We start from the raw sequence: 20,713 nt of genomic DNA, 5'->3' as shown, positions 1-20,713 counted from the left end.
TAAGCCATTCAGAGCGTTCTCCATATCATGGTGTTTAGATCGCAAGAATCACAACTATTATACCTCCTTAGAGATGACAATTATTTTTCGTGTTTATCTACATGTAAACTACGATTATACTACTTTAATATATAGAGACTCTCTGTATTCTGTCAGGGACTTTCTATGTTAGTATAGAAAGTTCCTGATTCTGTCTACTGTTTTCTTTGAAATGTTTACTATTTAAGGGGTCATACCACTTGCATAAATAAGTAAAACTTCATCTAAAACTACCTCGACCAAAAACTTTAAACTGAAACGGGACAGACGGACGGACGACGGAAGACCGAACGAACGAACGCATGGATGCACAGACTAGAAAACATAATGCCCATAAATGGGGCATACCAATTTATTGTTGAAAGGGAAAATAATGATTTGGCAAAAATGAAAGTAAGGTAGAGATTAGAGGAAGGCAGGACCTTTTTGGGGGCGTCGGGATCGGGTGTTTTTAAGCTCCTGGTTTTGGGATTGATCCTTACGTGATCCGGTAATATATTTTTCTATTTCGGGATTTCGGGATATGAAGTTTTTTAAAATTCTGCATCTCGGGTTTTCATGGTTTTAAGCCCGGGATTTCGGGATCAGGACCCCTCCGACCACCCTTCAAATTAGCCTTAGTCGGTCTTGGTCATTTATACAAGATTCATATCCTACCATTGGCATTTTAATAAGGCTCCCAAAAGATAAAGCACTGATGGATTGTCCTAGCAGCATATTTTATTAGACTAATAATGGTCTATATATAAGCAGTTACATTTATTACATGTTTAAAACGGTGCAAATTTTTAATTTGATTTGACTTTTACCAAATTTTAAAGAAGCATTGTAGCAAAGGAGAAGAATAACTGTGGTCTGAGGCCAGAAACACGAAATAATTGAATTTAACAGAAAGGAAACAAATATCGGACTTTGGAAAAAGGAAGAGAGCTTTTCATACCTTTTATGGAATTCTCCATACATAATATCTTTGACAAAAAATCATCCTGTAATAGTTCACAAGCTGTATATGCCCGCGATTTCGCGGGTGTGTTCTAGTGGTGTTTAAATGGCAAGAACCACAACTATTATACCTCCTTAGAGAGGATAATTTTTTACGCGTTTTATCTACATGTAAACTACGATTATGCTATTTTAATATATAGATCCTCTCTGTATTCTGTCTACTGTTTTCTTTGAAATGTTTACTATTTTTACTATTTAAGGGGTCATACCAGTTGCATATTATATATTAAAATAAGTAAAACATGTGGAAACACGAATTGTCCATAGTACACAGATGCCATCTCGGCACTATATTTACTAAGTTTCGAGTTGATTGGACTTCAACTTCATCAAAAACTACCTCGACCAAAACTTTAACCTGAAGCGGGACAGACGGACGGACGTCACGAACGAACGAACGAACGAACGCACGGATGTACAGACTAGAAAACATAATGCACATAAATGGGGCATAAAAATTTATTGTTGAAAGTGGAAGTAGTGTTTGGCAAAAATGAAAATAGGGTAGAGACTAGAGGGAGACAGGACCTTTTTTCGGGACTTCAGGATCGGGTGTTTTTAAGCTCGGAATCTGGGGATTGATCAATACGGGATCCGGGAATATATTTTTCGATTTCGGTATTTCGGGATATGAATTTCTTTAAATTTTGCATCTCGGGATTTCATGTTTTTAAGACCGGGATTTCTGGATCAGGACCCCTCCGACCACCCCTCAAATTAGCCTTAGTAGTAACATTTATTTCATGTTTGAAGCGGTGCAAATTTTTTTAATTTAATTTGACTTTTACCAAAAGATGCATTGTAGCAAAGGAGAAGAATAATTGTGGTCTGAGGCCAAAAACACGAAAATAGTTGAATTTAACAGAAAGGAAACAAATATCGAACTTTGGAAAAAGGGAGAGGGCTTTTGATACCTTTTCTGAAATTCTCCATGATACATAATCATCTTTTACAAACATCATCCTACAACAGTTCACAAGCTGTATATGCCCGCGATTTCGCGGGTGTGTTCCAGTGCAGTTTAAAGCTCCAAAAAGCGTTTACTAGAATATCTTCCACAACATGTGATGTCAGCCTATTCTAGTCATTAAGATTCAGATTTAATATTTTAAACATTAAATTTCTTGTTCATCAACCAACTTTTCTTAAATCGATTATTGTAATAAAGTGTCACCAATTATATTCAATTGTTTGCTTTGAATTACAAACATGTTCGTTCTCATTGATTTTTTTAATGAACTGAACTTATTGAATCTTAAACGTAGAATTTCTGATGCATACTGTCCATCATAAAAATAGTCACATGTGTTGTCTGACAATAAGATAATTTATGCTTAAATTAAAACTAAAATGCTTGTCTTGATTTATTCAAACATTCGGTCAACTAAGTTCATATTGATAAAAATAAAGACCTCAAAAAAATGCAAACAAACAAATCAAACCAACAAACCAACAACCAATAAATGACAACAAACAAACAAAAACAAAACAAAACAAAGGAAGAAGGAAATATATAACATAGACAAACCCAAATGTGCAAAATACCAAAGGACTTTGATTTAATGATTATTATGCATATGATTTTGCAATAAGTTAAATTTAAGTATTTTTCCATTGGTGGGTTATAAGTAAAAAAAGTTGTTGTAGTTGCAGTAGTATCCCTTATCATGCTTGTATAGTATGGTTATTTAGCGAGGATCTTATAGTGCTAAAAAGTCAAAAACTTTGTTTTGTTAAGAGTAAATAACACTTTTTAGATTTGATGCGTTCAAAGCACGTATCTGGGTGCAGCTTCACAAGGAACGCTCAACCCCAAAATTTCCAAATTTAATACACAGAGAGCCTTATGGGCGAATATGATTTGATAAAATTAACAGTCAAATCCACCTAACGTCACACGAGAAAGGTGTTATCCTAGTTTCCCAATCATTTCTTTATTTATCTTGAAGTTCGTAGAATTAAGGAGGAGTATTAATAAGAATGAGGAACTATATGATGATCTAATTACTACTCTTGGAGATATTTCACCAGTAGAGAAATAGGCGGTTCTTTTCCTTAATATTTTTGCTTACAGTACATGCATGTTGGAGAAGTGAACCAATTGTTGATAGAAGCCATTAATTCACACCATTTAATGAAACAAAAACAAAAAACAAAAACAACACAAAGCTGAACCCCCATATGAATTCAAGAAAATGAAATACGTCTTTGTCTTCACAAAACAAAACCTTCTCTAAATCTACAAACAAATCCTTCACAGAATGAATTTTGACCATATATTTCTTCAATAAAACAGAAATCCCTGAAGTTTTTAGTGTGATTGTTTGATAGTTGTTGAAAATTGTGCAACTGTCAGAATTTCAAATATAAATTATGTTTACCTTTTGTAAGTCTGATGATAACTTGAACAGATTTCAAATTTTAGATTTTCGATCTTCAACGATCGAAGCAGCTTTGAAATAATGATGGCTATCTAAGACTTTGTTTTTTAGAAAAGGAAAATGTCACATAAAAGTGTACATTAATCTTAGAAGACTGATAAAAGTCTGACAGATTGATATTTATTGCGGTTGGGTTCAGCAAAATTATAATGCATAATAGACATAATATTTATGAACTAGTTTTTTGCCAAGCTGTTGATTTAACTGTTTAATCTTACATGTCTATAATGTATGATTTCTTCATTTAATGCATATACGATAATAAAATTTCCAGTCATATTTCTTTCTTTATTTTTAGACAATATACGTATAGTGTCTTGAAATATGAAATTTATTTGTATGAGGCTTAGAAACAGGAAAATGCGAGGTTCTACCGAGCATTTTCCCGTTTCGTGCCGAATACAAATAAATTTCATATTTCAAGACACTATACGTATATTGTTTTTATACTGAAATCGATAAAAAAAATAAAAAAATAAAAAAAATATGTAACAAATATTGTTAAAAAAAGTGTTTTGAATTTCCCTCTTGGGGTACCATTTTGGGGTATTTCCCTATGAGCGTAGTCCAGGCGGTAAGACATTGACATATTAAGGGATTAGAAAGGGAAAATGAACTTAATTAATAACATTTGATAAATATGGTATATAAATAACCAATTTGAAGACATAAAAGTTTAAATTCATAAAAGTTTGACCATTGTTACTTTACGTTGTCATGGTCGTGACGTGACGTTGTTGATGAAATACAGTAGTTCCGGTAAGGAGGCGGGGCTTATAGGTTAGTTGAGGTCATTGACGTATAAAGCTAACGTTTATACGTATAGCTTTATCTGTATAGTAAAATAGCTGATTGCAGTATAATATAATTTATAACTCAGGAAAAGACGATTCTGTTCGCATAATTGATGACATTGAAAATCATGTATTTTAATTTCAATTATACGCTTACTTAGGCAGCAACCATTTGATTTTCTGGGGGGGGCTATGGTTTTTTTTGGAAAAAAAAGTTTGTTTCCAGTTTTTGGAGAAAAAAATAATTTGTTTTTGATTCTGAAAAAAAAAAATTGTTTGTTTCACCCTCAGCTGCCACTATATGTAATGCTAAAATTGAAAGAAAAAAATTGTTTTCGGCTTGTCACGAAAAAAATAGATTGTTTTTCGCCGCAGGCGAAAAAAAAAATTTGTCCAGAAAAAAAAACCATAGCCCCCCCCAGAAAATCAAATGGTTGCTGCCTTACATCTTTGTTATTTCAATATATATTTGTCAATGTAAATGACATTCCCCTTCTTCCTCCGTCCATCTGTTCTGAAAACAAATAACCGATTGAAAAAAATGCACGCCTTGAAAAGTTTGATTTCCATAGCATACATCTGTTCCGAAATCGCATTATGAACATCCCCGTGACGTTTACATAAACGTAACTTTCTGTTTATGAAATCTTCCTTCGATTTTAATTCACCAAAGGCGTCCTAATGTTCTGTGTTGCGCTGTTATTGGTATTTTCCGTCTTACAGGATGTGGTATTGAGTAAGCCCAATATTATCTTTATTCTGGTAGATGATTATGGATTTAATGACATTGGATATCACGGATCAGAGATCCGTACCCCTAACTTAGATAGGTTGGCAAACGAAGGAGTTAAATTAGAAAACTATTATGTACAACCAATATGTACACCTACTAGATCCTGTCTCTTGTCTGGAAGATACCAGGTAAGAGAAGTATGGACTATGGTACACAAAATTTCATTTTGCATTTCCAAAACGTCATGTCCTGTTTGTCTGATAATAAGTTAACTCAGCATAGATACCAGGATTGGTATATGTATTTGAGTCAAACGCTCGTTTCGTCTACAAAAGACTCATCAGTGATGTCGCCCAAATATTTTTTTTTAAAAAGGACAAATAAAGTAAGAAGTTGAAGAACATTGAGGATCAAAAAGTCCTAAAGGTTTTGCCAAATACATCTAAGGTAATCTAATCGTGATGTAGAAAGGCTTTAGATTTAAAAATTTAAGGTTTGTAAACAGTTAATTCATAATTATGACCATATCATATAATTTATTATTTGCGATAAGCAAACAATGCCACGCTCAAAACAGAGGAAGAAAGTAAAGTAAGTAAATAGTTTATTAAAGTCTCACATCTTTATTGATATGAAAATAAGTTCAATTATATAGATACATACACATAAAACAATCAATGTCTAGCCATAAAAACGACTTATGAGACACTAATAAAAGAGCATGCAATTCAGTGTAAGTCATCTGTTCTGTCTGCCAGATTTTTTTTTTATGTATGGTTTAATTATTTATCAGGCCGTTGCTATTCTGTTTGAAAAGTGTCTTATCGAAGACTTTTATAGCTTATTATATGGTATGGGCTTGGTTCATTATTAACATAGAGCTACTTATATCCATGCCATTTGCTCTCTAGTGTGGACAGTCGTCACATTGGAAATCATTCTACATTTCCGGATTTTTATATGTACTATGTTTATTATATTATGTATTGTATGTTCTATCATCTTATGCTGAACCGTTCCTATTATTCCAATCACAATTATTTTACGGGCACACAGTGATATGTCTAAGTCGCAGACTTTACAAACTTTAATGAGACAACCCCCACCAGAGACCAAAGGACGTGGAAATTAAAGACTGAAAAGTGGTTACCAGTAGAAATATTATATCAGATGTCCCTATAATTAGTTGGCGGAAATACTGACTTTAAGCACAGGGGCTACAGGGTACAGTAATTCATTTTGTTTCATTGTTGCATTGAACATTGATTGTTTTTAATTTAAATACTACTTACATTAACATGACTAAGCTTGTCTTACCTTTTTTGGATGAATTCATCCTCCTTTTCTTTCACTTTAATGTCCAGCCATAAAAACAATGTGTTTAATAGTAGATAGTTAAATAACAAAAAAAAAAAATAACAATATACTTTATTTTGAAATACTCAGCCACATATATACATGTGTAACAGGTAAAATACATAATGATTAATAATAAAGATATGCAGTATTCCTTTTCCAATAGCGTCGTAATTTATTAACAGATATTGTGGATTTTACGTAGCGATGTATATTTACGAATTTGAATATCTAGCTAGTACTAACCAAAATGTATTTTAAGTTTTTTATATTACAAATCTTTCCGATGCAACCTACAAGTACTGTTCACATAAAATTTATGAAGGGTTATCAATTAAGTATGATAAATAAAAAAAGAATAGAATAGAGTTCCAATGACGCCCGTGTTGCACATATTTTATTTATTCATTACCTTTCCAAGTGCAAAACAGAAAACTATTCTTTTTTTAATCTTTAAATCTTTTTACAACTATCTTAGAGAAGCGAAGTCTTCCATGCAATTTCTAATATAATCAATATTTCTAAAGGACATAATATTTAAAAGAAAAATGATCGGCACTGCAGGTACACTCGAGAGCGCCAACAAAACCGGGCGGACAGACGTACGGACGACACATCAAGTGGGGACAAACAAGGAATATAAACATGTGATTTTTATTATAAAGCCACGTGTAGTTCAATTCTAGGCTATAATAGATCGTGGTATACCATGATTTTTGATTTCATCTGTAATTAATTAAAAGTCAACGGGTGCCATAAACAAATGCAATATCTTGCTTGCATAAAACGTGATTAATTTTATGGTTTTCACATATATTTATAGATTCGTACTGGAATGCAACATGGTAATATACAGCCATCTATACCGACTGCCTTGCCAACCGATAGTCTGACTATAGCAGATAAAATTCAACAGGCTGGATATAGTACCCACTGTATTGGGAAATGGCATCTTGGTTTCTACAAAAATGAGTTTCTTCCAACACGTCGAGGATTTGATACATTTTATGGTGAATCAAATGATAAAATTTAAATAAACTTGGCGATATTAAGAAGGCTTAGGCAAAATTATATCTGAAAGAAAAAAATAAAGTTTTAAAGATAGCAACTATGAATGTAGAAAAAAAATGCATTCACCAATACAGTCAAGAACTTTTTTTAATATGTGGATGATATTTGTATCATTGGTAATCATACAACATCTATATAATGCATTCGTAAAAGACAAACCACTTTTAAAACAAAACAACACACGGAAAAAAATAAACATTGACTGAATGAGTAATAATATCGTCAATTTTTTTTAGTATAACAAAATCATAATTGTAAAATACGTGTTGAAGCCCTGTCATTTAAATTCATACATAAAGATGAAAATCCTTTATCTTCCCGGTGATGCATGGTTATGATATTTAAATCTGCTTGTAATGCGTTCTTTGAATAATTTAATAAACACTGAAGAATTGACTTGCAATATACGAATGCATAGAAGAAAAAAAACAATAACATAATTTTGTCGATTGATGTCTGTAATTTTTATCTAAACAGGTTTTCTGGTCGGTTCGAAATCCCACTATGATCACAGACGTTGTGACCGAGGAATGTGCGGGGATGATTTTAGAGAAAATGAACGACAAATACGAACCAATCGTGAATATTCGACAACTCTGTTTTCACGACGAGCTGTGGATATCATCAATAGTCACCAATCGTCTAAGGTATATTTATTGATGCAACAATAAGTTATTTTTTTTCTCGATATATTAAATTATTCTGTAAAACGACGTTACTTTTGCTTATAGCAGAGGGAAGTTCTCACTGTCTTGAATTAAACATTACGCCACTCTTTATTTTCATCAAAACGGTACAATTATCCGTTACAAAAAGTTATTTTATATACTAATTCACGGCCGGTACTCGGCTAACCGAGAGATTGGTCGGATAATCTATATTAAGTACGCGGCTATATCGGCGGTTGGTTTGTTAATCGGGCTGGCTAAAGTCTGTTTAGCAGGTGTTATCGAAAAAATCATTCCAAGTTCAGTATGTTTCGTTGTATAACTTTTTAAACATATTTTTATCATAAAAAATATTCATGTCTGACAAAACAATTCAATTTTCTGAATTCAGTGGTGTAATTTTTTTTCCAGCTTCGATAACCGATCTATAAAATGAAAAGGCGGGTTACTCATCAATAAAATTATACACATTTTACACACACAAATGTACACAAAATGACACGTTGGTTGAATTTACTTGCATGCAATATTTTGAACATCGAAAAAAGACAGGCATTAATTTTGTTAACCATAATAATATCATTGTGTGAAAAATCTACACGAAATTCTGTATTTTGGTGACATTAATCAATTTTTATTTAAAATCTGGTCTGTTAATGGGTCGGATGTATAAAACCCGGTCTGTTAATTGGTCTGTTAAGAGTTATGAATGGCAATAAAAGTATAATTTTATTGCTACATGGGGTGTTATCGGATCAAATAGGTAGGCTCAAGACGAGCGGTTAAAATATACGGAAACAACACATGAACAATGAAACATTAAACATATACGGAAACAACACATGAACAATGAACAATTCAGACAATGGAAATTGAAAATTGATAAAAATGGTTTCAAAAAGTGTAATATTAAAGTAATAATAATTTCATCCAAGACTGGTCAAATATAGCATGTGGATTCTGTTTAATTGTCAGGAATGACACCAATTTGTCATCTACATTGGTAACCAGTATATAAATCAGGGATAAATGTCGTAATGAAACTAAACATCAGTAAGTAAAATATATTGGGATGCTAGAAAATAAAGAATTTGTATGAAAACGTATGTTCAAAAGTCAGCACTAATCTGATATATCTTGATATGAGTTCATAGTCAGTTCTGGCAGAATATTTGTAGTCAACAGGTAGTACAAAGTCCACAGTTGCACATTCACCGTTTACAAGTTTTGTATTTGTTCAAGAAGGAAGTCCATCTTTCATATTTCCGAACGGGTGCTTTACAGTTACAGGTTATCATCTTTATGTAACTGTTGTCTGCAGTTTCAATAGCACATCGACAAAAACAAATATGTTAGGATGGCTAGCGTAAAACTGTTCGTTCAGGTTAGCACGAAAAGACTCTGCACGATTCGTACATTCTCTTTCCTCGGGGGTAAGGAGGTGATGCCCAAATGGTTGGTGGAAATCTCGAATTGCCATCTATATAAAATTCCAATAAATAATCGGCAAACTTCATGCATTTATCGTCAGATGGATCATCGGCTATTAATTTAACAAAGTATTCATCAATCATGTCAGTTGGCAAGTAAGCCAAACCAAGGAATTGTATTTCTCAATGAAGTTTAACTAATTAATCCTTACCTGAGTGAACAAGTTATATCTAGTAAATTGTAGATATAAGATCAGAACATTTTCTTTATTAAAAAGATAAAATAAATAATTTATCTAATATATTTCAAATATTTATAATTTACCAGGTAAATTTCCGGAAAAGTAATAAATACAGATTGCGGAAACGTAGTATTGGGACTTTGAAAAATTAGCGGAAATGCAATACGCCCATGCAGACAACTGCTCCTTCCCATTTAATTCTTTAGAATGATTTGTAAACAATATATAATTCAGTAACAGAAGAAAAGAACCAATTGGACAGTGCTAACGAATAAGGGTTAACGTCTAGTGAAGTGACAAATATCATGTGCATATGAGAACGACAACACGTTATAGGTACCCTGTGTTGTATTAGAAAGACACTTTCAGTCGGATTTTAGAACGTGCTACTTTGAACAGACACACAAATTGAAGCTGAATGAAAATGTTAATAATAAATTCATGCATATTCCAGCGACCAATCCTTATAACGCTATATTGAAGTGACACACCCTCCAATAAAATGCAAAGAAAATCAAAATAAAAATGCTCTTACTAGAAGGATACTGTTGCACCGTACTGTCATTTTTTTACCCAAGAATATCTCATTCTTAGCTTTTTCAATGGGAAAATATAAAGGTAGCAAAACTATTGTCGTGGCTAAATAACTCTTAACTGACACAATTTTAATTGTCCAACTCATTAACAGACTTTATTCCCACAATTTTCACTAAAACGTGGTAGTATTCACGTTATATTACAATTATGAAATATTTACTAATGTTAATTTATGTTTTAGACCCAAAGTACTATTTTGTGTCCTTTAAATGATATCTAGAATTGTTTTTTTTTCGCCTTTTATTAAAAAATTGCTATGCGTATTATAAGCATAAATACTACATACCTGCGCGACGCCTTTTAGTTTTGCTGAAAACTGCGCAGACTATGAAATGTTTTTACAGGTGGAACATGTTCTATGATAGATATCATTTTGTCAGACACATTTCTTTTTTTGATTTGGTTCTTATAATATGCCAAAAGTCTGACATTCAATTGTGCGTTTTACTCTTAACAGACGTATAACCAACCCGATTAACAGATCAAACGCTCATATAGCCGCATATTCAATATAGATTAACCGACCAATCTCTCGGTTAGTCGAGTGTCGGCCGTGTAATTAGAACAAACAAAACCCAAGACCTTTGTTTACAATTCGAATCTTTTACATTAATATTTTAAACAAATTAAAATGTTATTTGTGTTATGGAAAAATATCATAATAGTTTTGTCAGTTTTAAGAACCATGAGTACACAAAAAAAAACCATAGTGTTTACCTGTTTAATGAGTATATACATTTTCAAATTAGTCCTTTAGCAGCTATTTTTTTTTATTAAATTTATGTATTGTAGATTTATACAGTATTGCATTTTATCTAATTTTTGTCATTTGCAGCCTTTGTTCATGTATGTACCATATCAAGCTCCTCATTCCCCTCTACAAGCACCAAAGAGATATATTCATCCATACAAAAATACTATTCCGGATATACACAGACGAAAGTATGCAGGTAAGAGATAATATCGTGAGATATCCACTAAAATATAATATAAAAAAGAAGATTTGGTATGATTCCCAATGAGACAACTCTCCACATCAGACCAAATGACACAGATATTAACAACTCTATGTCACCTTACGGCCTTCAACAATGAGCAAAGCCCATACAACATAGTCAACTATGAAAGGCCCTGAAATGACAAATGTTAAACAATTCAAACAAGAAAACTAACGGCCTTATACATATACAAAAGATTAACGAAAAACAAATACGTAACACATCTGCAAACGACAACCACTGAATTACAGACTCCTGACTTGGGAAAGGCACATACATACATAATGTGACGGGCTTAAACATGTTAGCGGGATCCCAACCCTCCCATAACATTGGACAGTGGTGTAACAGTACAACATAAGACAGCTACCTAAACTTATGTTTGCTCGAGATATCTAGAGATTACTGTACACCTATAAAAAAAAAAGAAAAAAAGAGAGACATTTATTTCCTGTATTGTAGATATGCATCTTGAGACGAGGTTATATACAGGTTGAGTTAACATATTCCAATGCACTGTATATTTAACACTGCTTTTTAAATTCGAGCGATGAAAACAAAAGAGAAATGGTTAAGTGAAAAATACACGCTGAAATCAATTTTATTGAAAAATACACAGCAGTCACTTAGAAAAATAAGAAAAATAAACGACAAAAAGAAGCATAAAAATTATCAAATAACATCGTTTCAATTTTTTTTGCTATAACCTTTTAAAGGAAAGTACTTAAACGCACTATCATACTGGCAACAGAATTGAACGATTACCACTACCAAAAGCAATCAATGCATACTTAGTAATTATTATAGTTAAATGACATATATTTGCAAAGGCATTGAACGATGAAATCAAATTCAACTCCATAATAAGAAATGAAGCTAGTCGATAGAATCGATCAAGAGTTCCTTCGTCATGTATGAGTGAACGTATGAGTTATACGTCATTTCGTCATGTATGAGTGAACGTATGAGTGATACGTCATTTCGTCATGTATGAGTGAACGTATGAGTTATACGTCATTTCGTCATGTATGAGTTAACGTATGAGTGATACGTCATTTCGTCATGTATGAGTGAACATATGAGTGATACGTCATTTCGTCATGTATGAGTGAACGTATGATGTCTTCATTGAAACACAATATAAACATCGCAAACTTACTGCATGAAAAGTTTCAGTATCCAAATACTTGAATTGAGCAACAGTTTAAACAGTGATGTAGTGCGGTCGAAGTTTGTTCAAATAAACATTGTTTGTTCTACATGATGAATATGCTTCAAATCTTGGTCTATCTTCATGCTTCTGATACTATGAAAGGGATGAAATATGATTAAACAGTCTGTTACCTTGTGTAAAACAACTGCCTACACCGTTTCTTTATTTTTCAATATAAACCTAATCAGAGAATGCATAAATATTAATCAAAAGACACAACAAAAGTTGAATAGTGAAAACAATTTCAGGACCCTTTTTACATCGAGATGACCGTGAGGGCATTCCGATGTATTGCTATCGACTAGATTTGCACACGAAACTTTCGGTTTGGGTTTGTAACCAATCTATTAACATGATAAATACGCGGATTTTAACAAGTGCAAACTAACATTCCATATCGTTTGTTATAAATACATCTCTTCAATGAATACTAATAAACATATTTTTGTTTAGAACATAACTTAATAATATGAAAATGTTTTGTCGTTAGATATATAGTCATATATAAGTAAAACATCAATGGTAATATATATGCACACGTACCGAAAAATTGTGTGAATGCATGCGGAAGAATATCTCAAGAACGCTTTGCGACAATCCCGACAAGGACCGGTAACTCTGTAATAGTTTTTGCGGGAAAATATGAAAATAAATCTTTGTACATTAACCGGAGTTTCAGAGATGTGATCTTTTTCTCTGACAAGTGCTTTTGAACATCTACAAGAACTATCGGTCATCTGATGTTCAGTACTTCAGTTCTTTGATTATTACCTCGTAGCGAAAAAAGGACACAAGTAACGAATGAATTATGGACATACTTGATTGTTCGACATGAAATACAAAGATGAAAATTTGGTGATTACTACAAGCATGTACAATTGACATTTTTGTTGTTCTTTAAAAGGAATGGTTTCTGCTATAGATGAAGGTGTTGGTAACATAACGAGAGCGCTAAAAAGAAAGGGACTCTGGGAGAATACTATCTTTATCTTTTCAACAGGTAAGGTCATACTGATACAATTTAAAGTACTAGCTCTCAACAGATTTTAACAGATTATTACAATGATTTTCAAGCATCTCACAGTAAAATGACTTATTAACCCCTATTTTATTGTACAATTACAACTGACTTACTTTCAGCTTTTTTGTGTCCGAATATTTTCAATAGAAATCCAAGCAATATGTTGCCTTTGTATGAAAGAGAATTTATCTAATGAGACGAACTTTCAATTTCATTGCTTTTTATATTGAACATTTCCACTGTTTGAACCACTTGTGGTTTCATAGTTTTCAAAATGTGATAGGGACATTAGTAGTTAATACAATTTTGCTAAAACAAAATAAATGATTATAATTAATATTTTACAACTCTGGTATAGAAAATACATAAAACTTTTCATAAAATTGGTTAAGATAATAAAGAAATAAAGCTAGAAATCTACATTAAGTTTTTATGTGAACGGTCATTTTGGTCTGATCAATGTCGTAATCGACTGGATTTACAGCTAGAGAAAAACGTCTAAATTCTTTTAGACTTGAAATGTAAATAACTTTCACTAAACATCTGTCTGTCAAATATTAAAAAAATAAAGTAAATAAGTTACTCAGAATATATTTTCCTTGAGAAATGTTATATGGTAAAGAATCATTATTCTTAATCACGGATGAAAATTTGTTTCAGAACATTTTTGATATTTATTAATAATCATCATATCTTTACAGACGGAATGAATAAATACTAGATTTTGAAAACATTTTTTTTAATGAAATAGACATACACTATAACAGTAAAAAGACCAAAAAAGAATATCCTCCAAGATTTTATTCATAAAGGAAGAACAACCCTTGATAAATGCAGAGTTAATGTGCATCCGAATATTTACTAAACACGATCTTACCAAATCTTAACAGCGGTTTTACCTTTTGTCTGATTTGATCTGAACATGGTCTGATAAAGTCTTGTTTATCTTGATATGACTTAACGGACTTAACACGGTATATCGTGACAGCGTCTGAAAGTCTTGACCTAGTAGTAAATCCAGTCGATTAAGACTTGATTAGACCAAAATGACCGTTCCAGACTTGAATATTGCTGCTAGTGCTTAGAAATCTAGGTTCTTACCAAAAATCCCAAACTTAAATGTATAAAAGAGGGACGAACGATACCAAAGGGACAATTTGTTTTTATAACATATATGGAAATACGACACTACATACTATATGTAATATTTCTATATCTTAAAACCATTTCAAGCATACCACTTTCAACCTTTGATCTTTTTTTGTCTTGTAGTTGGCTTAATCTGACAGACCACACTTTATTAAATAATTATTCTTTCAAGATAACGGTGGTCAAATCAGTAGAGGTGGTAATAATTATCCGTTGCGGGGAAATAAAGGAGGTAATTTTGAAGGAGGAATTCGTGGAGTAGGATTTGTGTGTGGCGGACAAGTAAGAAATAAAGGGACAGTGTCTCGAGAACTAATGCATGTTACCGACTGGTTTCCAACACTTGTAAATCAGGCCCAAGGAAACTTAGATGGGGTTAAACCTCTCGATGGTTTTGATCAGTGGAATGCGATAAGGTATGTCAACATTCTGCATTTAACTAAATCATCAGACACATAATATCAAACCTAACTCAATATGTCAATTTGATTGTTTATGTGGATATCTATATGAAAAAACTTTTATTTTTTTTATTTTAGTTAAAATATTGTTAATCTCAACAAGAGATACCTTATTTCTGAACTGAGAAAATAAAATATCCCTTCTGATCTTCAAAGTATGTTACAGCGTGTATAGTATAGCCTATGTCCTTATTACAGAAAACTTTATACACCATTTGAAAGCCTTTTAATAGAGGTATAACATGGATATAATCAATTGTTATTTACTCTTTTATTTGTTATCCTTGAATGCAATTGTTACAATCCTTCAAAGACAGGGATCACCCGCGTGATTTATAATACAGTCTATTATTTTGACAAACAAAGGCTACTGATTGCTTTAATTCGAAAAAAAAACAAACTTACTTTTAGAATGAATATTAACTCCGTGATTTTAATACCAAAATTATTCTTAATATGTTGAATAATTGTACGAACGATTCGACTTTTAGATATCGACTATCATTAGGTCTTTCCACTTTTCGTGGAAAGGCCTTTTGTTTTTCTTCTGATTATTTTTTTTAGGTCTTTCCACTTTTCGTGGAAAGACCTTTTGTTTTTCTTCTGATTATTTTTTTTTCTTCTTCCGTCTGAAATGCTTTTTTGTCTTACAACATATCGAATGGATTTTTTGGCCAATGATGTTGTACAGTAATGGGGGTTTCTAAACTCACCCTGTGTGACCGAACACTTATTCTTATAGGAGTTATCTCCCCGCGTCCCCTTTTTCTTGTTATCGCTATATCTCTAAAACCGTAAAAGATTTTAGCAAACTGTTTTCACCAAATTGTTGTCTACTCTTGAGAATGATTTGGTTTATTTTGACTTTTGACTGGAGTGATCGGAAGACATCTTATGGGAGATATTTCCCTTTAAAAAATTTAAGATAGGCGATTTGTTGGATAAATTCATACGTTATAACTCGTAGAGGCCTACAGTCTTTTGATATATGCTACTGCATGTTTTAGATATTATTATATTGTTGTAATTTTTGCATAAAACATATATGAATTTATTTATTTTTTATTTCTATTGAATATATAAGTGGTAGAGAGAAGAGCCCCAGAGAAGTCATTCTTCATGGTATTGATCCTTTAGTCCGACCGGTTGGCAGACCATTGTTTAACAGTAGTTTTGATACTACGAAACATGCTGCTATTCGATATAAAGACTACAAACTTCTGACTGGAAAACCTGGTAAATATTAAGAACTATGTACTACTAATTACCTTTATAAAAAACCTCCGTATAATTTAGTGGAAACGATTTAAAAAACAATGTTTACCTGTAATTTTATTTGTTTTTTCGTATGCAAGGCACTGCTTTTCTGTCTCTCTCTTAAACTCTAGATGCAGAAAAAAATATTAAGCACCGAAGCTGTCACCAATACACATGGTAGCAACACATTAATATTTATTTGGATGGTGTTGCCTAATTGATGTATACGGCGTATTTTCGTAAATATTAGATAAATGTCGTTGGGCAAGTATATATATTATCATGAATAAGTAGAAACAACATTATTACGAAGTTACTGCATTCATTACCATAATCTATTTTTTCTAAGGGTACAAAAATTATAACCCAAACCCGAGAACGGGTTTGGCAAGAACAACACCGAATGATTCAAGAAAGAAAAACGTTTGGTTGTTTAATATAAAAGACGATCCTTTAGAGACAACAGATTTATCAGCAAGCCGTCCACAAATAGTTAAGGAGATGCTAGATATGCTGGCGGAGTATGACAAATCTTCAGTACCAGTAAGATTTCCGGGGAGTGATCCACAGGCAAATCCTGATCTACGTGGTGGCTTCTGGGGACCATGGCGTTAAAGATTATTATTCTCCATTAAGCTTGTGTCTTCAAAACTCGCCGATAGTGCTAAGGAAAATTAAAATTAAAATAACATTTATATTACAACATAATTTTTGTTTGTTTCATTCATGTATACAGTATGTAATTATGTTTATACAAAACGGCCAATTAGTAATTGAGGGGATATATATTTAATATAAATCCGTTGAATAAATTGGCCAAGTTGTCTATCTTTATCAGCTTATCAAATATAGAATCAAGGTGGTGTATCTCAAAAGGCACTTAAGCAGGATATATCAACACTTGTTTATAAAATCAATTTACTCATTGAACATTATGTATCTAAAAGAAAAAGCAAACTTCAAATAAGGTCAAAGTTACTTAAGGGAGATGGAATCTTAGTTTACTTGTAATTCAATTCTTCAACTAACGGGGAATCTAAAAAAATATTGATATGCTTTAACCCATGTCAGTATCATCAAAGCGTTGTTTATGAAACCATCTGGGACTAACAGTCTAGCTTCCACTATTGAATCAGTACTATAGTTGGGATGAAATTACACTTCGTGTGTCCGAAGTGCTTTTCTTGATTTAACATCTTGAACTATGTAACCTCTAGTCCAGATAGCCTGACTGGATACAATCACAGCATGTCATTTGTATAAACTAGTTTTACGTATGCAGCCATGGATACATCTTTTAACCTAGCTATCTAGCCCATCTTATTAAAGTGCAACCTTGTAATGTTAAGTTTTACGTATGCTAAGTACTGCGAGATGTTGACGGGAACTGCTATATTTGTGATTGATATGCAATTACTATAAAAACGTGTACAGATCCTCTGAACTTTGCAATAGCGTTTCGGTCCAACGATTTACAGAAAAGAGCGACGATTTACACAAAAGAACCGAAAAGGACCGAAAAGAACCGAAACGAGCATACATATAATTATTGATTATTATTTAAAGTTAAAACAATGTATATATCTATACACCAATGTCCCCCCCCCCCTCGTAATAAAGGAATGTATAATTCAAATGTAGATTGTACATTTATATGGATATGTAGACTTACAAAAAAATTAGATTTCTCTGTATTAGATTAAGGCATTTAAATATTTTTGAAAAAAAAATCAAAGTGTCATTTCCGTTGTTTTCGAAAATAGAATTGTAAAAAACATTTGAAGAAAATTTCAATTCCTGCTACATATAAACCTTGGCAAACTTTACGATGTTCTTGATTCGTTTCAATTTCTTAATCCAATTTACGGTATTAAACGATGGGCTACATGGGAATAAAAGGAGATTAGTCAATAAAAAAAAATACATCATTATCTATATATATTATAAATTTTGTGCAAAACAGAGTCATTTCATTTCGTCTTTCAAGAAATATAAATAAATGAAAAGCGCACCCGCTTTCGGTATAATTGATAATTGTTTACTCTTTATATAGCCGCCATAATAGCGTATAGATTAAAGGGTGTGAAAAAGTTAATGGCCTGTTGATTTCTATTAATCTTATCTAATCAACCACTTAAAACAGATATGTAGATTAGTGGAATGATGTCAGATGGTGATAAATGTTGGCCTGTGGTGCTACATGTATCTATAGAGAAACTTGTGCATGGAGATCACGGGGCTTTTCCTTGACGAATTCAAATCCTTGACAGGTTTAACGTGTCAAAGTAACAATCAATGTGTTTTCATTTAGTATTTAATACACATACACACACAAAAAAAGAACGAAATATTCGTATTTATTCAATAACTCCAGTAAAGTTTTCCGTCATGTTTTAAACGATATTTTGTTTTATTTTGTTTTTGTCCGATTGTCCGAATGTCCGTGTTATATATATTCACTGATGAATGGAACACATTCCAAAAAAATTATAAGGAACTGTTGTAATGTTCGAAATGAATTAGCGACCAAGATTGAATAAAATAATGGCACTTAGCTTATAAATATAATTCACGTAGAACGATTGTTTGACAGTAATGAATTAATATCTTTTATTTTTTTGTCTGTTCTATGTTTTCTATTCCATAAGATAGGCATCTGTATTGTCTATCTTCTGCCAATTTAGGCACACCTCCACAAAAAATCGACCCTACCTATAATTTTTTACATGTACAGTAAGTTATTATATGTAGTCCTGTCGCAGTATAAGGTTTCAAAAACCAAGAATAAACGTTTGTGAAAAATATCTTTTTATTTATAATAGACTTATATAATTTTGCAATTTGCTAATTTTCTTTGATTACAAAAAAACTTCGATCTCCTTTTCGGTTCTTTTCGGTCCTTTTCGGTTCTTTTTGGTCCTTTTCGGTTCTTTTCTGTAAATCTTCGCTCTTTTCTGTAAGTCGTCGAACCCTTAGCGTTTACAATTACACAATTGCAAAATTAGCATATCTACTGACTCTTGTGGCGTTGTTATTTCGAAGTCCTTCTTGTTGCTTTTGTTGGCAACGGGGTTTTTGTTCAGAACAATTGACTAGCAAAAAATGTTTCCATTTTAGATTTTAGAATTAAATCATGTAATAAGGGTTAAACAATTAAGATTATGTATAAATTTTAAGATAGGATGGGAAGTGTCAATAGTCTTGTGTGATTTTAAAAAAGAGTTGAAAATAGCAAAGGGACTTTCCAAATTCATAAGTCAAAGAAAAAAGGAAGTGGCATGACAAAAAAAATAAAACAACGAAAAGGCTAGTCTATACTCAATAGAAAACACAAGACGTGATCAAACAACACAAACCCACATCAAATCCCAGGTGCTCTGAAAGCATAAGCAGTTCCTGCTCCACATGTGGCACCTTTTCTTTGCTCATACTTTTTGTCGTAAAGCGTTTTCTCTGCCAAGTCGGCCCCTCATTGTCAATTTCTAGTTGTAAGTCAAGATATGAGGAAGACTGAATTTGTCTGTGGTATCCTGAATTTCAAGTTCAAATAATTACATTAGATGTGTGTTTCATTATAATATTTTATTCTGATTGGCTAACTGCACATCACGTGTTATTCCGTAAGCAATTGCATTGCTCAATACAACTTTTCATTCATGATAACACGTGCTCCAACAATAAAGTGCACAGGTGAATTAAATAATAAAATATATAAAATTCGTGTTTTCATGATCATAGCTAAAAAATGTAATTATAAGTATTGAATGCTTCGTTTTGTAACTTTATAGGGTTGTAAAAGCGTTGACCGTGCGTACATTTTTAGAATGAAGCGCTTCCGCGCTTCATACAAAATGTACTTCGGTCAACGCTTTTACACCCCAATAAATTTACAAAAAGAAGCATTCAATTCTTAATTGAATAGATGCATTCAATACAGTCACCACACCTTAAAATATTCAGTGAGAGGATATCATCTATGCACAAGAACATCAAGTTAATGCATTATGATAGCTTCTATGTATTTGGCATAACTTTTAGGAATTTTGGTCCTTAATGCTCTTCAACTTCGTACTTTATTTGGCCTTTTTAACTTTTTTGGATTCGAGCGTCACTGAAGAGTCTTGTGTAGAAGAAACGCGCGTCTGGCGTAAATTTAAAATTTAGTCCTGGTATCTATGATGAGTTTATTTTCTTTCATATTTTTTTTCTGAGATGCTCTTGAATGAAATTTGCCTCGT

General features: G+C 32.3%; 1 protein-coding gene and 1 long non-coding RNA gene across 2 annotated transcripts; one reads left to right on the top strand and one right to left on the bottom strand.

Moving 5' to 3' along the window:
* Nucleotides 1–7,192: 7,192 nt before the first annotated feature.
* On the top strand, nt 7,193–17,166 carry LOC143062433 (arylsulfatase J-like). Its single transcript, XM_076234128.1, has 7 exons — nt 7,193–7,378; nt 7,917–8,086; nt 11,212–11,326; nt 13,492–13,587; nt 14,930–15,173; nt 16,303–16,454; nt 16,825–17,166. Exons 1-7 carry the CDS (start codon nt 7,204–7,206, stop codon nt 17,088–17,090), a joined length of 1,218 nt encoding a protein of 405 aa, XP_076090243.1. The 5' UTR covers nt 7,193–7,203; the 3' UTR covers nt 17,091–17,166.
* LOC143062434 (uncharacterized) lies at nt 16,793–19,997 on the bottom strand. The gene is made up of 2 exons (XR_012974748.1): nt 19,832–19,997; nt 16,793–17,139 (listed from the first exon to the last, which is right to left on the bottom strand). It is a non-coding gene; the product is annotated as an uncharacterized LOC143062434 (long non-coding RNA).
* Nucleotides 19,998–20,713: the final 716 nt, after the last annotated feature.

This window comes from Mytilus galloprovincialis, chromosome 2 (genome assembly GCF_965363235.1).
Source record: "Mytilus galloprovincialis chromosome 2, xbMytGall1.hap1.1, whole genome shotgun sequence".
Taxonomy (NCBI): domain Eukaryota; kingdom Metazoa; phylum Mollusca; class Bivalvia; order Mytilida; family Mytilidae; genus Mytilus; species Mytilus galloprovincialis.
Note: the sequence above shows the minus strand (reverse complement) of the source record. Positions and strands in the feature narration are given on the sequence as shown.

Excerpts from the sequence above, each read along its gene's own strand:
- LOC143062433 (XM_076234128.1), top strand. The coding sequence starts at position 7,204 with ATGCAACATGGTAATATACAGCCATCTATACCGACTGCCTTGCCAACC. Across the intron at positions 15,174-16,302 it reads GATCAGTGGAATGCGATAAG|TGGTAGAGAGAAGAGCCCCA; the intron begins GTATGTCAACAT and ends TGAATATATAAG. Across the intron at positions 16,455-16,824 it reads ACTTCTGACTGGAAAACCTG|GGTACAAAAATTATAACCCA; the intron begins GTAAATATTAAG and ends ATTTTTTCTAAG.